Genomic DNA, 22,880 nt, shown 5'->3' on the forward strand with positions numbered 1-22,880 from the left:
TTCACTAATTGTAAGCAGAGCATTTAACTTTTTTGTATTAATAAGTATCTTACTTGTGTGATAAAGTATAGAAGACCCCCAGATGACTCAAATATAACCAACTAGACTGCTCAGATATTGAAAAGAAACTAAATCAAAGAAATAGCCGTGCATGTGTGAACAGTCTTACTTCTCCTTCAATCTGAAATGTAAGGAAATAGTAATTAGGATAAAGATGGGGAGGGTTTTCTAAGATCCTTAGGTCATGAAAACAAACAAAAAAACTGTAACAATTTAGGGGCATGTTAAACAGTGGGTCTTGTAGGAGACTTGGTAAGTCATCTGGTCCCACTTCCTCATTGACCAATGAGGATACTGAGATCCAAAAACTGAAGGGGCGTGTTCAAGGACACATTACATCTTAGGGGCAGGTAATTAGGTTTAATGGACATTTTAATCCAAAGCAAGAAATATTTTCAACTATATTTTAAAAGGATTTCATCCAGAAGGATTACAAAAGGGGTCCAAAGGCTTTGGTGGCTTATATTAAATCATTTCTTAGAAATTCTGATTACTAGAACTTTTACTCTATTTTAAAGATAGAAGGGGACTTACCTGGTGGCGCAGTGGTTAAGAATCCACCTGCCAATTCAGGGGACACAGGTTTGAGTCCTGGTCTGGGAAGATCCCACATGCTGTAGAGCAACTAAGCCCATGTGCCACAACTACTGAGCAGCCTGCGTTCTAGAGCCCACGAGCCACAACTACTGAGCCCGAGTGCCACAACTACTGAAGCCCAAACGCCTAGAGCCCATGCTCCAAAACAAGAGAAGCCACGGCAATGAGAAGCCCACACACCACAATGAAGAGTAGCCCCTGCTCGCTGCAACTAGAGAAAGCCATGCGCAGCAACAAGGACCCAACACAGCCAAAAATAAATAAGTAAATAAAATAAATTCATATAAAAAAATTAATAATAAAGATAGAAGTCCCTGAAACTTTAACCCACTATTCAGTCATTGTGATGTATTATGTATATATATATTTTTTTGGCTGCACCATGTGGCATGAGAGATCCTAGCTCCCCAGCCAGGGATTGAACCCATGACCCCTGCAGCGCGCTGAGTCCCAACCACTGGACTGCCAGGGAAGTCCTACTACAATTTTAAAAAATCAAATATAAAAGTTTGACATTATTGTTATGAATACCTGAAGTTTTGAAATTAAGAAATCTTATGCAGATACTTGTCCTTTGGTATCAGAAAGTCAATCTAAATAACTACTCTTATCTCCTGAACATTGTTTTCTACCTGGACTATTCCTGTTCTTAGAAATTACCTTTACCCAGATTATAACCTATACAGATTACGTGATACAACTCAGTTGGCCATGCTCATGCAGTGATCGTACACGGTGGTGTTGATTAGAAGGAGGCCAACATTTACTGAGCATCCCCATGTGGCATGTACTGAATTGAGCATATTACATGGATTTATTTAATCTTCAGACAACTCCATTAAGCATACATATTGTTATTATTGTCTTCATTTTACAGATGAGGAAACCAAAGGTGAAGTAACTTTAGCCCAGATTCTCAGAGCTGGCAAGTAGTGACAGTCAAGATTTAATTAGGACACCAGCTTCTAGTTTCTGGTAGTAGCACATTAGGTTATTTGGACCAACTCTTCTGTTGAAAAATGCTAATTAAAATACTTTAAAAACCATCTCAAGTGCACTGAAGAGCTAAAACGACAACAGGGAACTCCCAGGACGGTTTTCAGATGGAAACGTGAAACAGACGGGAAAGCAGAATGTCAGAGCACCAAAGCTACTTATTCCTGAGGACATTTGCCTGTACTACTACAGCTGTGAATGGTATGGGGGCTCCCTTAAGGCAGAGGGTCTTGGAGAAGATCTTCCCCATATTATGCTGGAAGCCTGAAGAGGCCCTCACTCCAGTATAAAAGCAAACCAGAGTTAAAACTGCTCTTCCTCCCCAATCCCAGGGAACAAAAGAGAAGGCTTCTCAGAGCCAAGCAGAGCAGCAGGAGAAAAAGGAAAAGGGAGAAAGTTGTGGCCATAGACTTAACTCTGGCACAGATTTACACCCTGGGTGTTTGTATATGTGACCTGAGTTAGAAAAGGAGCTTCATGCTGAGAATATTGTTTGAGGTGGTCACATCCACTTTAGGCCTCAGAGAACCTTTCCAAACATTTTTTTGAAGAACAAAAACTAACAAGCAGCCAAAGAAAACTAGTCACACGAGGAAACAGAGCAACATGAAGGAACAACAGTTGTAAGCAGACTTTAGATCAAAAATTTTTAAAGTGACATACTTGATTCGAGAAAGTCCCAAACAAAACTACTAGATAAAAATGAAAAGCTCACTATTTGGTAGCATATTGAATGGAGCAGAAGAGAGAATTAGTGAACTGGAAAATAGATTGAGTTAGAGCAGTGTGACTCCAGAATCCTTGTTTAACCAGTATGCTCTACTACCCACACAGTGATCTTGCCGGCTTTCTAAAATAATCCCCATTGTTTATGATATATACTTTTTGATTACATACTAACCTGAAGTATTTGTGCATACTCTGTTAATTTTCTGAGTAGCCTGAGCAGAAGTTCCTTTATGGGAAGAGGTAAGGGATGTACCTTGGTATCGTCCTGCTTTTGACAAGTAAACCCTAGGGTACTGTGTTATAAATAGAGACAATTCTGGAATGAGTTAACTAAATACGGGCCCTGGGTAAATGCCCAGTCACAGCGGTAAGTGGAGGGGTGGAGTGTGCATGCCATCTTAGAGCCACTGCCCTTTTAGAATCCTCTGCTTTTTATATCATCACCACTCCTTACTATTCTCATTAAGTACAGATGAGAGTTTTCCCCCGACACTTTAACTCCACTACAGGTGCTTCAGACAAGAGTCATGGTTTTCCGTTTATTAAGCTTTCCACACTAGTGACAAATGTCATGTCAGAAAGTAACTCAGCTTTTGCTTTTTAACAGAAAAATGTTCATCACAGGTCTTCTCTCAGTAGTGTCATACCTGGCCATTGGTTTGGTTTGGTTTGGTTTAGTTGGTTTGGTTTTAGAGGGGAGAGGACAGAGCAGGCCACCTTGGCCTCAAGTGTGAGAACAGATTTGAATTGTGCAGCCTTAGGCCATCAAGTCCTGACTCTATACATTCAGAATGTATTGGGACTTATCTTGTACCTGTGTCAGTTTCAGCCACCTGGACATGTTTCCCAGTCCCTACGAATTCTTGAGGATACACCTGTAGAGCTGGCTGCCCACCTTTCACTCAGCATTCGTGCCTGAGTGCTGCATCACGACAGTAATCTCATTCTGTTAGCTTACTGTAAGAATGATTCCTCTAATGAGAAGTTGTTAGACTCTCATCCTTACGGCGTTCTCCTATGTGCCTTCTGATATCTGTGACCATTATCATTTTTGCTAATTTTTCTTCTTAAATTTAATTTTTCTGTGCTTTATTTTCCCATTACAGTTTACATTTGTTTTAGTAGTTCAGTGGGCAAATGTGATGATTATATTTAACCTTATTGTTGGCCTTGCACTTCTAGATGAAGTGCTGTATATTGATAACTGTCAGTGGATGAAGAAAGGGAGAGAGGACAGAAGGAGGAAGGCAACATTTGGTCATTTCTTTAACAATTCTAGAGGATTTTAGGATTTTCATGTTTGCTAGAAGTTCTTTTTTTTTTTTTAAGACATTGTTTTTAAACTATTTTTTTAAGTTCTTAATTTTTGGCTGCGTTGTGTCTTCGTTGCTGTGCGCAGGCGTTCTCTAGTTGCAGCGAGCGGGGCTATTCTTCATTGCATTGCGCAGGCTTCTCGTTGCGGTGGCTTCTCTTGTCACGGAACACAGGCTCTAGAGCACACGGGCTTCGGGAGATGCGGCTTGTGGGCTCAGTAGTTGTAGCACGCGGGCTCTAGAGCGCAGGCTCAGTAGTTGTGGCGCACGGGCTTAGTTGCTCCGCGGCATGTGGGATCTTCCTGGATCAGAGATTGAACCTGTGTCCCCTGCATTGACAGGTGGATTCTTAACCACTGAGCCACCAGGGAAGTCCCTAGAAGTTCTTGATGGACGTGAATAACAATAATATGCAGGGAAGTTACATTAATAGAACACTCCAGGGAACTTAATGATTAGTTCATGCTTAAAACCAAATGTGCAGTAAACATGTATTGCATCCCTTCAGTCAGCACGCATTGATGGCACACCAGCTATGTGCCACGCATGGTACTGGGTACAAGATGAGTAAGATACTCTCTTTGCCTCTTAGGAGAAACAGACTAGCAAATTGATGATTACAACACAGTGCGATAAATTGATATGAATGACATTTTAAAGAAGTACAGAGGCAGGAATTCATAATTCTGCCTGAGGAGTGGAGGAAGTTTTCACCAAAAATGGTGGCCGTTGAACAGGGCCCATAGGAGAAACATTCACTAAGCAGAGAAGAGGAAGGTAGATCATCGCGTCTGCAGGAAACATTGATGTGTTTAGTGACTAGAGCTGAGTTTACCAAAGTTTCAGAAAAATTACTTTTTAAAATGAAATTTTAAATTACTTTTTAAAATGAAGATCCCCAGAGCCACCCCCAGAGATTCTGATACTGGAAGTTCATTTGCAATAAGCACCTCAGACAGTTCTGTAATGACAAGTCCAAGGCTGCATTTTGAGAAATACTGACAGATCGAGACTAGTGTGTGGCTCTTCTGACTTCTAGTTCTGGAGGCAGATTGACACACAGGAAAGAACCCTGATTTTGCAGTTAGACGTACCTGGATTTGGATCCTGGCTGTGTACCTAAATAATACGCTTAATGCTAATCCATAGGTCTAGATTTCGGCAAGTCATCTAATCTTACTAAGCCTCAGTTTTTACATCTGTAAAATTAGGGCAATAATATTTGTAAGAGGACTTCCCTGGTAGTGCAGTGGTTAAGAATCCGCCTGCCATTGCAAGGGTCACGGGTTCAATCCCTGGTCTGGGAAGATCCCACATGCCGCGGAGTAACTAAGCCCGTGTGCCACAGCCACTGAGCCTGTGCTCTAGAGCCCGTGAGCCACAACTACTGAAGCCCACACGCCTAGAGCCCATGCTCCGCAACAAGAGAAGCCACCGCAATGAGAAGACCACGCACCGCAACAAAGAGTAGCCACCACTCGCCGCAACTAGAGAAAGCCTGCACACAGCAATGAAGACCCAACACAGCCAAAAATACATAAATAAAATAATAATATTTGTAAGATTGTTATGAAGTATAGAGGATGTGAAGTATCTAGCCCAGTGTCTGGGACAAACTAGGTGATTATTAAATGATAGCTATTATTATCCTTTTCTAGGGGGTACAAATTAAATCTCTCTGTGCTTCATATTCCTTATCTGTTAAATGCAGATGCTAATAGTACCAGTCTAGTATGGGTGTTTATGAGTCTGAAGTGAAATATGCATGAAAAGCACTTAGAACAGTGCCTGGCACATGGAAATTCTTCAATAAATGCACAGAGTGATGATGTCGTTGATATTATGGTGATGGCATTATTCCTGTAACTGGCTGGCATCCTGTTATGTATTGATCTGACTAGAAATGGATAATGGGTTCATTCAGGTATGAGCAAGGACCTTGAAAAGTGGTGGTATGGGGGATTAGAAGATAAAAGAAAAAGTATTAGGGGATTGGAATGACCATATCTGTTAGCAGCTGGGAGAAATGGTCACATGACACTTGGGAAGAATTATTCTTGGTAGTAAAGGGGTTTTATAAATTAAAGAAATAAATAAAGGAACGGAAATAAGACAATCCAATCTGCTACCTCAGGGTAGGGCTTTATGTAATTTTATGAAAAGTGGGGGAGAAGGCATTAAATACATTGAGATAGCCTCATAGGTGGGAGTGGGAAGTAGGTTACAAATTTCTGGGTCCCAACTAAGCCAACTCCCCAAGATGTAGGACTGTGCCAACTCACCTGAGAGTATCCGGCACACATCTTCTACACTCATGGTATATCCCCTGCTGGTGAGTGGTGGATGTCCATTTCTTCCGTCTGCAGTGGACCAGGCTGACCCTGACCCCAGTTACTCGTAAGGGCTCTCATGGAAACTTTTGAAGGGTGATGGCTGTGGTGGCTTCCAAGAACTCCAGGGATGGTACAAAGATGAGAATACTGCACTGGAGGCCAAGGGGTGTGGGTCATGATCCTAGCCCTGCCATGACTAGCTGTGTAACCTTGAGCAACCATTCCATCTCAAGCAAAACCTCAGTTTCTCTTGTTCATTTGTTCCTGTGTTCGTTCAAAAGACTTTTTCTGTGAAGTACCTTTCTGAATGCCAAATCCTGGAGGGATAGAGAGACCAGGCAGCACCCACTTCAGTATGCATTTATTCCAGTTGAAGTAGAGAGTGTGCAGGTAATTGTTAGACCAAGTATTTTCTACATATCTTGAATGGAGGACCGAGAGTCCCAAATGGACCATTTGAACTGTTCCTTGGTTTATATCAGAAAGAAACCCTGATACATGGGATGAAATGTTGAGTAGTAGGTGAATCTGGGCAAAGGAAATATGGATGTTCTTTGTACTAGTCTTAATCTTTCAACTTTCCTATAAGTTTAATATTATTTCCAAATAAAAAATTTAAAATAACAGAATTCCTAGTGATTCAGACCCATCTCCCAAAATGCAAATAAGTGATGATATTATATAATGTGCTGTAATTTGTCACTCCACAACTAAGACCACTCACTGGATTTGGTCTGAGTTGAAGTCTCAGCTCATTTACTAGTTTAGGACTTGCCTAAATTATTTCACTAATATGAGCCTTCATTTTCTTTATAACAAGGTTTCCCTCATAGGGTCTTTGTGAGGATTCAATGAGATTATATCCAATATACCTATATGGTTTCTATGTATTATCTATATAAAACACATACAAATAAAATTGTTTTTCTTTTCATAATGTGCTGTGCAGATATTGATGGCTCTCTGCCTTAACTGAGCTCACATTAGCGTATGTGTTTCCTGGAGTAGCTTACATCAACTCACAAGCTCCCTTCTGTTTTCTTACAGCCTGAAAGAATTTCAGGGGAGCAATATGGAATCCATTCTGATGTCTGGAGCTTAGGAATCTCTTTTATGGAGGTATGTTGTTTGGAAATAGATGCTTCTGTGTATACCTGTACTAATATGTTCTATCAGGAAGGATGAAGATTTTGAAAAAAAGTGAAACTTCCAGTGCGTTATGTGTATATGTAAACAGAGTTTAACTCAATAGTCCTTATTTTGATACCCTTGCATGGCTTGTGAGCTGACTATTCTAAAGTGTTATTTCTCACAGATCACCTGTGTAAAACTTATCTGGAGTGCTTCATAAAAATACAGGTTCCTAGACTCCATCTAAAACCAATTAAATTCACATTTCTAAGAATCAGCATTATGAACATGTTCCCAGGGTGATCCTTATGCACACTAAATGTGGAGAACCTGTGTTTTGAAAGAGAAATTCCAGAAAAATTATGTGGGATAGTAGCCTTGTTGGAATGCATATATAACTTCCAGAGGTGATTACTTTATTAACAAATACAGCCCTACTCATTTGGATGTATAATTTCTATATGTTTATTTAGAAAGAAAAAAAAAAAAACACCTTGTTCCAGTAGGATCATATCATGTGTTGGGCGACAGGGTGTGATATGATTTAGAGGAGGTTAGGTGTATGCATTTAGCACAATTTTAATGTCTTTACTCTTTATAGCTGTATTTAGAGTGGACTTTATCTTGGTATGCTACATGTAGCTCCACTAGAGGTCTGTGCTAAGATTTCTGTACAATGATCTTTGATCTGTAAGGAAATACATAGGATTTATATTAGAAGGACATCTGGCTCAGGGTGAATTATAGTAGTATAAAGTCTGGATAATCACCAGTGCTTCAAGAATTGTATCTTATGTACATTGATTCAGATAAAGGAGGACTCTTTAAAAAGTAGAAAGAACTCCTTAAACAAGATCATGGATGAGTTGCAGTCACAATTTCATCAACTTTTTTTCTTTTGGTCAAATACTTTTTCTGTGATTTTTTTTTTTCTGTGATTTTTGTAATGCAGTTGAATTTCTAAGGAGATATCTTCAGACTGAATTCACTTGCACTATAGAAAGAAAGCAAAAATAAAGTATTCAATGTTTATTAAACCATATTCTTCTGCTTCTTCATGAAGAGAATCTAAGAGGAAATACAATATGTATGCATCAGCTGACAGGTTAGCAATACTGGTGGACAGATGCTCAGAACTAAGTTTCCCAACAGAATCCTGAAGGGCTCGTCCAATTAGCCTGTTTCAGGGAAAACTAGTATTTTTGATCTGTGGAGCTCAGCTCTTGCTATTATGTAATTTCCCTTTGCATATTTTAAATCATCATCATTGAATGTATTTGGTAAAAGACCAGATATAGTGTAGAACATTTGAGAAGTTACGTGGTGTAAAGATACGACTCGTAGGCTGGGAATGAAAGACCTGGATTGCAGGTCCAGCTTTGCTACTGCTTTTCTAGGTGGCGCTATGCAAGCCAGTGTCCCTCACAGTGGGTCTCAGTTTCTTCATCTGTAAAATAATGATCTCTAAGCCCCGTTCCAGACTAACATTCTGTGACCCTAAGCAGTCTGTTCTTGTCTTTCTTTAGCTTTCTGCAACAACTCTAGAATTGTGTGACTTAACAATATGCAGAGGCATAGCAATACTGTCAGACAGTGTAGCTAGTAGATTTAAGATTTAGAACACGCATACATATTCACCATTCCTTTCTTCCACATTCGTTTCTTCATCCAGGTTTTGAGCTCCTGCTATATCTGCTAGATAGGCAGTGGAGATATAGTAATGACGGACACTCCATTCTTGATTCTAATGGAGTTTTGCATTTGGTGAGGGGTGGGGCATTAAGTACAAAAAACAGAAGGAAAACTAAATATATAATTTGTCAGGCAGTGGTAAGTCCTAAGGGAAAAAATGAAGTGGAGTAGTCCTTTCTGATAAAACAACCTTTGAGCAGAGACTGGAATGGTGTGAGGGGCCATTAGGCAACAGCAGATACAAAGGTGCTAAGCTGGAGTGTGTTTGGCATGTTTAAGGAAAGCAGAGAGACCCAGGTGACTAGAGTGGAGTTAGAAAGGGAAAACTGGGAAAAAATACAGTCAGAGAGGTAGCCAGGGGCCAGATCATATGCAGCCTTGTAGGCCACGGTAAGGACTTTAGATGTTACTCTGAGAGTAAATGATTTGAGTTATATTTCCAGAGGATGATGGGGTGCTCTCTGGAGCACAGAATATAGAGGGGCAATCATGGAAACAGGGAGATCAGTTAAGATAGGTAGGCAGATAGGTATATGAGTAGATGGATAGATAGATAGTTGCTTAATAAATAGCACATATTTACATTGCATATTGACATATATGTCTGCCAGTATTTTGCTGGGTGCTAGGGATACAAAGAGTAATAAAAAGAGACTGTCATTTAGGGAGCGCGATTGCCCTTGATGTATTTGGGTTTCGTTGATCATGTTCATTTATCCTGGAGGTAAACTATTGAACGGTCTTCAGAAGACTGGAGAAAACAGACTCGTTGACACTGTAAGACTGAGGAGGATTAAGGTGTAAGGAACAGTGTGAAAAAGTGTCATCATTGAGTGTGAGACACCTGAATGCCAGAAGGAGCGTGTTGGCTCATGTAGTAAAGTGGAGAGTAGAAAAGGACCACTGGTCAGGAGTGAGGGCCAAGAAGGGTTAGGTGTTTCCCTGCTCACTGCATTTTAAAATGGTTGTTGAGGAGCGGGATGTTAGATCAGAAGGGGGAGGAGATAGCCTTCGAGGATGTAAAGTGCAGTCTGATTATGATCATCGGAAAGGGTTGTTGAGCACCCTCTTTGTGTGTGATGCTTAACTAATTGCTTTTGAAAGGGACTATGTGATCGTAGTCTCTGTATTCTGGGAGTTTATGATCCACCAGACAGGCAAGTGAGAACAGATGACCAAACACAGGTGGTGGAGTAGGTCTTTAGAGAGGAGAGTAAGGCCCTGGAATGTGTTATATACCAGATTCATCTGGGGTACAAGGCAACAAAAAACATGTGATAGGGAATGGGAGTCGGAGGTTTTGAGTCCATAGATAAGAAATTGTGTGTGATTCAATAACGAAGAGCAGATGTGATGAGAACATTACCTGAAGAGAGTGGGAAGTTGGTCCAAAAAAGCACCGAAGAGCCAGTTTCTTCTTTGTTTTCACCACAGTGTTCTTGGAACAGATGTGGTAAATCCTGTTTAAAATCACTGTAGATTGAGAGAAGTGTGAATCTCAGTAGCATTTTAAAATTCTGAGTAACAAATTGTGTTCTGAAACATAGTCAGCATCTTCAAAGAATTGCTTCTCTTCTGTTTATCCTCAGTTTTAAAAGTGAAAGGTTCCCTTTCTAGGTACACACTCCAAAGGGTAGAAACTTTCATTCATTCAGTAATTACTGTTTAAGCACTTACCACGTGCTAAGCCTTGGAGAGTGGAGCACACAAAGCTGAGAAAAGACTGCCTCTGATAGAGAAGACAGACACCAAAAGCCCTGTGCAGTGTGATAGTGTTGTTAGTAAAGATGCTTCTGAAGTACTCTCAGCCACAAAGGTTGGGAGGGTGGCAGTTTCTCAGAGGAGTTGACAGTTGAGCTGGGTTGTCTTGAAGGGAGTTGCCCCTGGGAGAAAGAAAGAAAAGATGGAGGAGCCCCTCCCACTCCCCAGCACACTCTAAGGTGGATCTTTGTAAACCCTTCAGGAGAGAGCAAATGTCTAGGTATGCAAGGTCTACCTGTTTGTGCGGATACCTTCCTCAAAGCGTTTTGAGTCAATCAATTTATTCCCCTAGGGTACCGGGTGGTAAAAAAACAAATGGGATAAAAATATAGGAAACCGAGCAAAGGAAGTTTCCTGAAATTACACAAGAATCAGAGACAAAATGGGAACCAAGGTTTTCTATCCCTTCTACCTCTACCTAGCACTCCCCCCACCAAATTCCATAAAATCCCTGAGGTTTGGTGATGCAAGAGTTAGAAGGCTGCCTTCCTTGCTTTAAACTCCTGAAATACAAGGTTCACCCTTGCTTGCCTTCTTCATACTTCCCCTTCCCTTGTTAATGTGCTGTCACGGTCCCCACGGGGACTCATAACAAGGCCTCTCGCCACACTCTTTCATAAAAGATGATACTGCGTGCAGCTAAAATGTGCCATTAAAAAAGTCACAGGTGCATTTGTGCCTTAAGCAAAGAATCTTTAATATCAGACTATCTCCTTTTCCAGGGACAGAACTGCCCCCATCTCCTCTCAATTCTGCATGAAGTGCTGCTTTTCCAGGATTTTGTCAGCTGTATATAGCATTTGGAGCTGGCAGAAGTAACATAAAGATGGAAATACCCTTAAGAAGGGGAAAAATGAGATTATTAAGCTTGACTAGAGCACAGCAGTTTTACTAGATGTAAAGACTTTGGCCCCTTTCGATGTTTTTTGTTTATGGTTTTTAGATCCTTAAATGTGTGTAGTTCTCCTCATGTGGATTAGTTATAGAAAGAAGTAAAGGTCAAAACCCACATGGAATTAATTGCACTTCTTCCTTGAGCCTTCATGACAAGAATTAGTGTGAAAATGCAAAAAAGTAGAGAAGAAAAAAGAAGCGAGAATCACCAACAAGAGTACAAAATTTCTGAACTAGGACAAACTGGGAAGATTAATCCTGCCCCAGAATGTTTGTTTGACTCTTGTAGAAAGCATGCCCTGATTCAGTGGACCGGGTGATGTTTAGGGCTGAATGTGTACATAGTAAGGGCTTGTCATACCAATTTTGATGATTTTAATTTCTAGGGGTAAGGAGTACCTAAGACATATTAGTGCAGAATTTCTGAATTTCACAGGCTGTGCATTGCTTCTCTCTTCTCCCATAGAACGAATGGCTTGAGGAGAAAGTCCCACTGTTGCTTCTTACTAATTAGTTAATCCATTCATATTCTTGTGTCATTCAAGTCACAACACGAATCTGTGGGAGGGAAATAAGCAGTATTATTTGGAAAAGCTGGATTTTTAAGTTGGTCCTAATTGGGTCAAAAAAAAGAAGTCAACACACGCCCTCCTCTAGCCTTGTGTTTGCAGCGCTCAGGAGGACGCACACACATCTAAAAAGGCACCAGGTCAGTCTTGCAGTGTTCTTGTTTTCACTGAGTATGAGCTCTCCAAGTACATGTTCTGGTTTGTGATTCTCTTTGGCGGGCTATTGTAAACCTTATTAAGGTCGGTGGTGAATAATCTGACAGGCTTTTCCACAGGAGCCAGACTGAAAGCCCTGTCTTTAGCGCATGCATTTTGCTCTTTTCACTTGGGTCCTCGCTCTTTCTGCCTTTGTTTGCCTCCTCTCTCCACCAGTCTCTTGAGTCCAAAGCGTAGAACAATCTGGCTCGATGCGCTTGGTTAATTGGAGTGTCATCTAGTCCTCTGAGACCCCTCTTCAGCGTGATCACTGTTTTACTGAAGTGGTTTGAATGATGTGTTAAATGATGAAAGCAAGGTCCATGGCTTAGAAAAATGTGTCTAGATAGGTGAAGAACACGTTCAGAGAGTCACACAAGGTCACTGTCATCAAAGTAGCACCATCTTCTAAGGATTTGATGGGTTCCGTTGTTTTGACAGAGTTATCTCTTGTGAGCTTCAAAATTACCTTTACCAAGTTAAAAATAGTCAAGGAATACTGTGCTGTTCACTCTACATGGAATATCATTTTCTTCTTCTCCCCAAGATACAATTTAAATACACATCCTTTATAACACCAACTCTGATCTCTCCAGCTGAAAGCAATTTCTTCTCCTCCTGACCTTCATCTACATCTTCCTTGTGGCATGTGCGTTTTCCACTTTGTATTTTATTAATTTATAGCTATGTCATAGTTCCTTATGACAGGATTTAAATCTGATTCTCTCATAATCTCCTACACTCTCTAGCACAATTTCACTGCCCTAGTGAGTACTCAAGAAATCTTTGGGGCTCAATTTTTTCATACTTCTGTAATGGTTTTAAAGCAGTTTCTGAAAATAAAGATCAGAGTTAAAGTTTGACGAAGCCTTTACCATAAGTGCTCACAAACATTTGCTGAATAGATCATAAATGTTTTGCATGTGAAGAAGAATTTTCTGTTTGCCAGAGTATCAAACCTAGATTCAAATTCCACTTCAGCCAGCATACACTATAGATTGTTGGATAAATCACTTAATCTCTCGGGGCCTTTAGATGGGAGCTCTGTTTCAGAGCTTCTGGAAAGGGCACAATGAGAAAATTAAGCCATTATCCCCTCTCTTTCAAAGGAATTACTTTTTGAAATGTTTACATATGGTTCAAAAAGCCTACTAATTTGGTTAAAGCATGGAATGCATGTGTTATCTTCCACTCTCACCTCAAACTCCACTAAAAATTACCGTGAAGGGATTTTTTTTTTTTTAATGCTTATTACCATAAAGAGAGGGAAAAGAGGGACTTCCCTGGCAGTCCAGTGGTTAAGACTCTGTGCTTCCAATGCAGGGGGCACAGATTCGATCCCTGGTTGGGGAGCCAGGATCCCACATGCCGCGTGGCGTGGCCAAAAAATTTTTAAATTTTTATTAAAAAAGGAAAGGAGACAACAGCAACCAGATTTTGAATGTGGGAAAGCAGGTGGACAACAGTACACAACTTAGCAGAACCGAGAGTGTTGAAATCCTAAGCTAGCAGTAGAGAAAGAAAGAATCGCCTGATTTCCTTTAAACTACCCAGAAGGCTCAGGAATTGGTGGTCCCAGGTATCTGGAACTAGGAGTAGAGGTGGGGCCAGAGAAGAGAATTGTCTTAAAGATGTCTGAGAAACAGTTAAGCTGTTCGACCCACAGGTTCTTTGCCTAACTCAGCATGAGCAGACAGTCAGTCACCCCTCCCCAGCCCTAACACAAGACTGAGTAGAGGAGTTTCTCTGAGAATAAAATAAGTGATACCTGGCAGTGTAGAAGGCTGGGTCCCATTACTGAGCACAGAGGCATTAAGTGAAAGTTTAGATTCTAAATGTGGAGACTTCCAGTCATCTTACCACACCCTGTTCCTGGGACACTAGAAGCCAAGATTACTTTTCAGGAAGGATACTGGAGGAGACTTTCTTTTTTTTTGACATCTTTATTGGGGTATAATTGCTTTACAATGGTGTGTTAGTTTCTGCTTTATAACAAAGTTAATCAGTTATACATATACATATGTTCCCATATCTCTTCCCTCTTGCGTCTTGGAGGAGACTTTCTTTAGGGAAATGTGACCAAGAGGCCTTAAAGATCCAGGCATTGGGAGTTTTCCAGGGAAACAGTCCAATGAGATCGCGTTACCTCAGCCTACAGGCTCCACTCACAAGCACAGAGTTACTAGTCAGATTTGTAGTGCCTTACTCTTAGCAAAACATTTGAAGAAGGCTTTTAAGGTAAGAACAGAGACCTAAAATAACTGAAAAAGAAAGCAATTTGGAGGGCTTGGACACTATGCAGGGGAGAAAAATTCAAATGAACTCTAATATTCTCAGAGGGATAGGAGAAAATGTTGCATCTAGGAAACAAGAACAGGCTGCTGTAACAAAGGAACTTTCAGATGACAACAACAAATAGAGTATTAAAAATTAGAGAACCAGGGACTTCCCAGGTGGCGCAGTGGTTAAGAATTTGCCTGCCAATGCAGGGGACACGGGTTTGATCCCTAGTCCAGGAAGATCCCACATGCCACCAAGTAACTAATAAGCCCATGCGCCACAACTACTGAGCCGGCACTCTAGAGCCCACGAGCCACAACTACTGAAGCCCACGTGCCTAGAGCCTGTGCTTCACGACATGAAGAGCAGCCATCGCAATGAGAAGCCCACGCACTGCAACAAAGAATAGCCCCCGCTCACCTCAGCTAGAGAAAGCCCACGTGCAGCAACAAAGACCCAATGCAGCCAAAAAAAAAAAAAAAAATTAGAGAACCAGGTTAGGAAGTCTAACGTAAAAAACAGAAGTTTCAGGAAGAAAGAACAGAGAAAACAAAGGGGAGGAAATCATCAATAGAAATGTTTCAATTTTAATTTTATAACATGAGAGAAATATTTGTATGTCATTTCAGATGGCCTTCTTCTTAGTATTTCTACAGAAGAACCAAAAAACCCTAACTTTTCTAAATGATGTATGTCAGTGCTTTTGCCCAGAGAAAGTGAGTTTTTGTAGGAGAATAGAAAATTATTGATTCTCTATAGACATCTGTAATAGAATTGTCCCAAGGAAAATTTAGGGTAAAATGTACAAATAGTTGGATGTAACTACCTTGTCTTATGGAACTGTGAAAAGCTGTTAACACATCTAATTTTTTTGATTTTACCTTTATACATACTGTTTAATGGATATCAGATAAGATTCATTAGATATCAAGAAAATGCAGTGTGATTTTCTACATTTACAAACAAACACATAGAGTATAGTGAGCTGTGTAAAATGAAAATAAAAGTATTGAAAAAGTGACATGGATCACCCAGCCCAGTACCTTTGACAGAAGTTTCTGGAGAAGTGTGGTGAAGAGTATGTCATTTTCTTTCTATGATATATTTTCCGATATTAAGGCTATCATCCTAATCCTTGAACTGTTAAAGAGCACACATTTTGCGTTAACCAGGAATGTTGACGCCACCCCTTAAAATCAGTGTTATCTTGGCCAAGTCATTTTGCCACTCTGAGTGTCAGCCTCTTATCTGTGGAGCAAAGATAACATTAGAAGTCATTCCTCAAATATTTATTGAACACTTTTTATGTGCCAGATACTTTACTAGGTGCTGGGGACACATTGGTAAATAGGTATGTTCCCTTTCCTTGTTGAACCTACAATGTAATGAAGGAGGCAGAAGATTAACAATAATAGTAAACACCTATTTTTTTTGAGAGAAGGCAATTTCAGTATTCGAGGCTTTTTTTTTTTTTTTGCGGTACGTAGGCCTCTCACTGTTGTGGGCTCTCCTGTTGCAGAGCACAGGCTCCAGACGCGCAGGCTCAGCGGCCATGGCTCACGGGCCCAGCCGCTCCACGGCATGTGGGATCCTCCCGGACCGGGACACGAACCCGTGTCCCCTGCATCGGCAGGCGGACTCTCAACCACTGCGCCACCAGGGAAGCCCATATTCTAGGCTTTTTAATAAATACTTTCATCTAACAGTAACAACCCCATCAAATTACTTTGAGAAGTAAGCTTCTCTTTGAAATAACATCTAGGTAGTGGATGTTTACCAGGTGAAAAGAATTATGGAGCATTACCTAGACTTGGTTCCTGCCTCTAAATATACAGAAGAACCTATTCCCCGCTCTCCCTACAAAAAAAAAAAAAAAAAGTTTCCAGAGACACAACTGTCTCTAGTGGATCTACAGCTGCAGCTTTGTTTTGCCTTTCTAGCCCCTGGTGATTATGAACCTGGTCTGAGGGGTGACGGATGGCTCTGGATGCCCTCTAAGCAGCTGCTGTCAGCTTCCCTCGACCATAAAAACTTGGCATTTGGTGTGCACTACTCAAATATTGATTTTTTTCTCCTCTTCCTTTTTATAATTATTGTCAAGAACGTGAGTGGACGTTGAATCTTATTATAATATGTTATCTGCTGCTCCATCTAGTGAAATATCTTACCTGTTGATCAGAAGTTTCTGCTGAAAACCATCAGAAGGCTGAAGAATTAAAGCTGAAGGGTCCAAAGACAAAGAAAATTTCAGTGGAAGATTGTATAGGAAAGTGGGTAGAAGTGTGGTTCTGGAATCCTTGTCATGGGCCTCCTTCCCTTCCATTGAAGAATATTGAGGAAAACAGCATGTAACAGTTCCAGTCACTCATTCCTCTTCTCACGCTCCCCTTTCTGTAATTGTCTTAACTTGACTTTTTTCTATTGTCATTTTTTGTCTAAAATTTTATATAACTTATTGCAAAAAGGAGCTGTTAAAATGACCTTTGGCAGATGATGGATCGACTAGTTCAGCCTTTTGCAAGGTCTGTGAAGGGATCCAGCTGTCTCAGATTACCATGCCTAAATGTGCATTTTCCAAGGTTGTCAGTGATTGCAGTGAATGTGAAACTGGCAGACAAAGTGAAGTGTTTCCCACTGAATGAGGCATTGTTGAGCTTGCTTTGTGCTCAGAGCTATCCTGAACAACCATGAGATTGACAAAACAAGATGGAACAGGTGCTAGCAGTCCCAGCTAAGCATTTTATTATTTTGATGGATTTCAGACTGATTTTAAAGTTTTTCCAAGAGCACATGTCCAAATCGTGTATACACACAAACACACAAAATTTGGACTTTAAAAAAAAGAAAAAAAAACCATTAAATCAACAAAGTCTTGATATGAAGAATAAAGAAATAAAGAGAAGACAAAGCAGACATTTGACAACCCATATTCCAGTGTTTGAAGGATTGTCAGTGGAGAGGCAAGCTGCTACTTTATGACTGACGGGCTGAGCTCTCTGAAGCTAACGAAAAAACAAAAAGCCCGTGGTTTTCTATTCAGTATAAAGAAGAGTTTTTTAATGGATAGATCCCTGCACCCTTCCTACTCAACAGTGCAGTCATCCTTTTAGAGGTAAAAAAAAATGCCCACATCCCTAGGGGCATTTAAGTAGTGACTGAATACTTGTCTCAGGTTTGTTTCTTTTTAAGAAATACTTTGTAGAAGAGACAGGTGTAAGGTTAGACAAGATGCAGTCATTTATTCATTTAGTCATTTAGCAGATTTTTGTTGAGTGCCCATTATGTGGCAGGCACTGTGCTAGTCACTGGGGACATTGCTAGGAATGAAAGTGACAAAATCCCTGCTCTAATGGAGCCTACATTATAAAGAAGGGCGCTTGGCAATAATAACTTTTTAGACAGAAATAAACAGCACCCTATGATAGGAGTAACTGAGTGGTGTCGGGTTGCTTTTGAGTTGAGATCTAAAAGATAAAAGGGGCCAGTGTTTTAGTGACATCTGTCAACTCTAAAATTCTGAGTGTGATAATTTGAGGAACCGCTGCTGCTACCTTTGAGATACTGAGCAATAAAAACCACTGCTCGTAGAGATCTATCAATACTCAAATCCAGTGACCTGAAATTGGCTTTAAAAATCCTCTCAGGGCTTCCCTGGTGGCGCAGTGGTTGAGAGTCCGCCTGCTGATGCAGGGGACACGGGTTCATGCCCCGGTCTGGGAGGATCCCACATGCCGCGGAGCGGCTGGGCCTGTGAGCCATGGCCCCTGAGTCTGCGCGTCCGGAGCCTGTGCTCTGCAACAGGAGAGGCCACAACAGTGAGAGGCCCGCATACCGCAAAAAAAAAAAAAAAAAAATCCTCTCAAAGATCCTACAGACTGTTTTCCATACTTTGGTTCTGAACTGAATAATAATAACTTTAACATTTTTTTAGCATTTAATTAGAAAAATCTTTTGCACTCCATATCTTGTATTTAGAGACTAGAGTGTTTTTTAACTAGAAGAGAGACATTAGAACTTGTTAAATCAGATCCCTCCTCCTACCAGTGAGGAAGCTCGGGTCCAGAGAAGGGAAGGACTGTGCCCACAGGTACAGCATAAGCGATGAGGACTGGCAGCTGGGACCTCTGATGTGGAGTGGAGTGTGCTTTCCCCTATTCCTTGCTGTTGACATCTTCTCGCTCAGTGTCATTCTAGAAGGATGACAACGTACATAACACTTTACAAAGCCATTTGATATTCATTATCTCATTTAAGCTTCTCCCCACTGTGATGGAAATGACCAAAAAATCAGTAATTTAAGTTACCCAAGATTATTCCACCAACTCTGATCTATAAGCATCAAAGTTCCTATTTTGCAAATAAGGAAACTGAGATCCAGAGAAATTAAAGGACTTTTCCAGAAAGATTAGGTGACTAGACCAGGGAGCCACAGTTAAATGTCTGACTCTGGATGAAAGTCTGCTTCTTCCACTATGCTGTAGAAAAGAAGTAGATCAGTAGTTTGAAAAAAGGAGAGAGAAATGGTAACTGTAAATGGGCAGGAAATCAGGTAAAGGGAAAGGCTGGTTTATTGTGACTCTGCTCATAGTCAACACTGCTTTTCACAGGATTGCTACCTACACTCTCCCTATAGTTGGTTCAGCTTTACTGTATTTTTTTTAAATAGATTAATTAATTAATTAATTTATTTTTGGCTGCGTTGGCTCTTCGTTGCTGTGTGCGGGCTTCCTCTAGTTGTGGCGAATGGGGGCCACTCTTCGTTGCGGCGTGCGGGCTTCTCATTGCGGTGGTTTCTCTTTGTTGCCGAGCACGGGCTGTAGGTGTGCAGGCCTCAGCAGCTGTGGTTCACGGGCTCTAGAGCACAGGCTCAGCAGTTGTGGTGCACGGGCTTAGTTGCTCCGTGGCATGTGGGATCTCCCTGGACCAGGGCTCAAACCCGTGTCCCCTGCACTGGCAGGCGGATTCCCAACCACTGCGCCACCAGGGAAGCCCAGCTTTACTGTATTTTGAAATGTACAATTGCTGTTGTTTTTCAGAAGCCCAGACCTAGTTTATTTTTTTTTTAGGAAACACAAAAATTAACCTAATCTCCAGTATGTCTGCTATAATAAAATGGAAGCAGGTAGATGAGAGTTCCATCTAATCAGTAAACATTTATGTAGTGCTGCCTTGTGTTGGCAGTAGGGATACAAACTTTGCCCTCAGGAGCTCCTTGACTAGAAGGGAGAAAGATAAGTAAAAGTGCAGTGGAAAATCGCATAGGACTGGGCAGATGAGTGGGAGGGCTGACATCAGTGTCAAGGATAGCATTTCAGTTATCTATTACTCTTAATAAATTATCCAACATTAATAGCTTAAAATAACCTTTTTTTTTTTTCCTCAGGATTCTGTGGGTGGTGAGGGTGTAGTCAGATGGTGGTTAAGAAGGGAAATCCAAGATGACTTCACCTGCATGCGTGGAGTCTTGGTGTGGGGATGGCCACTCCATACCTCTCCCTTCCTTTCTTCCCTCCCCCCTCTCTCAGGAGCAGCAACACACAGAGAGGCCAGAAGTGTGAGCATATTACCTGATTATGACTCTCTTGACTTTGAAATGTCTGGAAATACAAGTGTGGCTTAGACTGCGCTCGATAGACTATACCCCAGCACTGATGTTTTCTCAAGTGCCTGTAGCTACATGACTTCAGTGAGCAGTTTAGAAATGGAGGACACCCCACCAAGCTGGGTCTCTAGGGGCTGTTATCAGGATTAAAGCCACCCACTGTTAGAGCACACAGGTCAGCGTTATACAAACATATTGAAAGAGTGTCATTTCTTAATTCTTACTGTAAAATGGTTATTGAATTAAGCACATGAGATGGATTTGGGGGCAGTTAACTCTAATCTTTTCCCTTCTTGTACCCCTTCAGTCTTTAACAAGAAATAAGCCATCTAAATTAATCATAATGCTGAAGTATGTGAAAGTGATTATTCTAAGCAGTGAAGTATGTGTAAGAGGGCCTTACCAGTTAAAACAGTCAGCCCCTAATACTGAAAAGTTTGTATACTATGTTTATTAAAGTATTGTAGCTTTAATAGTAGAAGCAACCAAGCCATGCAGCACCAAGTTGACCAAGCTCTAGGAGACATCATCATCAGGGCGTATATCATAATCAACAAATGCTCAACATTAGCCCACTGCAAAATACTATTTCTGGTGTCATGGAGAGCATATGAAAGTTTATGACTTAGAGTTTGCCCTTAAACAAGTGAAATTTACCGGCATTAGAGATACAGGAAGATAGTTACCAGGTGGGATGTGATACACTGCCCAGTGAATGGTATGAACAGGGAGGGTATGGAATTTGTCCTCACAATTGTTTTCTGGGACTAACTCCCAACAGAAGAGGAGGAATAATTTGAAACAAACTCTGAAAGGATAGGTAGCTTGGAGTCATCTATTCATCCATTACACTATCTCAGATTCCACCTAGGAAAACCACCCTTAGTATTGCATTTTGAGTTGTTCAAAATTTGAAGAACATTTATTTTTCTATTAGAAAAGTAAAATGTCTGCTGTCATCCATCATGACTGAACTTTATCTCTCTTTAATTCAGAGTCTCTCACTGAATTTCCTCTCAAGGCACAGAACACCATCAAAAGAGACCTTTGCAGTTGTTTCTAAGTGACTTTTAGAAATTCAGTTATATACCCAGATATTATTTAATTAGCATTACTCTGAGTGAAGCTACTGATGGAAATCAACTTGAAACACTTAGAATGTCTTCAGAGCTACAAAAATGGGTCTATTTAAATGGAGGGTTAGTGGGGGTTCCGTTTTTTTTTTATCAATTAACTGCCTCATATTTAGTATGGCCTAGTTGAAGTTATATATTGCATTTAAACCACAGTGTTCCACTAAAAAATAATTCAGAGTTTTTGATCTAATACAGTATAGACAGACAGATTGATATATACACACACATACAAACACACGCACACACATATAGACACATATATGCATACATATACATATATATGCATAAACACACACAAATTCTTTTTTAAAGAGAAAAAAGAAAATGATGCAAGTGAAATAGCATTATGGGAGAGGAAGGAGAATTATGTTTTTTAGGACAGCAGGGTTAGAAAGACCAGGCAACATTTAAAGATTCAAAACAATAGCATTTAGTGTGAAATCTACTTTTTATCATCCTTACCCAGCCATCAGAATGAAGAAAGACAGTGTCCAGCTGTAGCAATAGTTTGGTAGCAGGAGAATTAGAAGTAAAGGTACTAATGCCTGAGGGGTGGGTCATGAATTAATAATTGCTATGTGGCGGATGAGCCCCGTCAGAAGAGCTGAAAATGAGGAAGTTGCCTTGCAGAGCGCTATCAATCACTCAGTGACCATAACTTCCAGTAATTAGTGTATTTTATGGGCCTTTGCTTCAGTGGCTCGAAAGCACATATGCTCCAGTCACAGCTAAACTTTACCAGAGTAATATTCCAGGATGATTTATCCTCCTGCTGCACTGGGATATAACCCTATATTAGGTGAAGATTGTGAACTAAGCTGCAATAAAGTGTAAGTTTAGGTACAGTTTGCCCAGGTTGAGACCTCAATGTATCATGCTTTTCAGCATGCATGGTTAGACTACAGCAAGCAATCATTTTTAACAGTAAAACAAATAAAGCAATTAAAGGAACAGCATTAGGATATTGTACTTGTGAATTACTGTTGCCCTGGCCCCATTTAAGTGTCCACTGTAATAAACCCATTTCTAATTTAAAAAGAGAAAAAAAACCCCACTGTATTAGAAACATTTATTTGTGATGCTATCTTTTCTCCATTATTATTAGTAATCTGTGGGATAGAATGCAGGACCTTCTGAATGATGGATAAATGTTTGATTTATTTCTTTGTGCTACTGTGCTTGGGATCTTTAAGTTAAAATAAATTTACTTTTTATTAATGGACTCTGGTGAGGATGAATAGTTCTTTTTAAAATATTGGGACCTCTTAAGAAGCACTCCTGGTGGGAAACTCACATTTAGGCTCTTTCTACACAAAGAAAATGTTGTGAGCTCTCCAGAGCACTTGGCACCTTTTGAACAGGCGTCGTGAGTTATTTGCCGTGGTTCATTCACCCTCTGCGCTAGAAGTCTCTGGGGCCTTTGCAGACAGGGGCCTTTGCCATTGCCAAAACATCTGTAGAGCCCAGAGTTACCAGTAATTTAACAAGCTTTGCCACCAACCTACAGTATGACCTTGGGCAAATTAATTAAGCTTCTTGTGCCTCCAATGGGCCATAATTCTGTTTGTGTTAAAGAAATCCTTGGAGTTATA

The 22,880-nt window shown here is 40.6% G+C and overlaps 1 protein-coding gene across 2 annotated transcripts in view; it reads left to right on the top strand.

Annotated features, from left to right (window-relative positions):
* Nucleotides 1-22,880, top strand: part of MAP2K5 (mitogen-activated protein kinase kinase 5) — a 267,232-nt gene that overhangs the window by 158,852 nt on the left and 85,500 nt on the right. For both annotated transcript variants that reach the window (XM_065871152.1, XM_065871153.1), the window contains exon 16: nucleotides 7,076-7,147. In XM_065871152.1, coding sequence (XP_065727224.1) covers nucleotides 7,076-7,147 — 72 coding nt within the window. The remainder of the gene's footprint in view (nucleotides 1-7,075; nucleotides 7,148-22,880) is intronic.

The sequence above is a fragment of the Phocoena phocoena genome, chromosome 2, assembly GCF_963924675.1.
Source record: "Phocoena phocoena chromosome 2, mPhoPho1.1, whole genome shotgun sequence".
In the NCBI taxonomy this organism is placed as follows: Eukaryota; Metazoa; Chordata; class Mammalia; order Artiodactyla; family Phocoenidae; genus Phocoena; species Phocoena phocoena.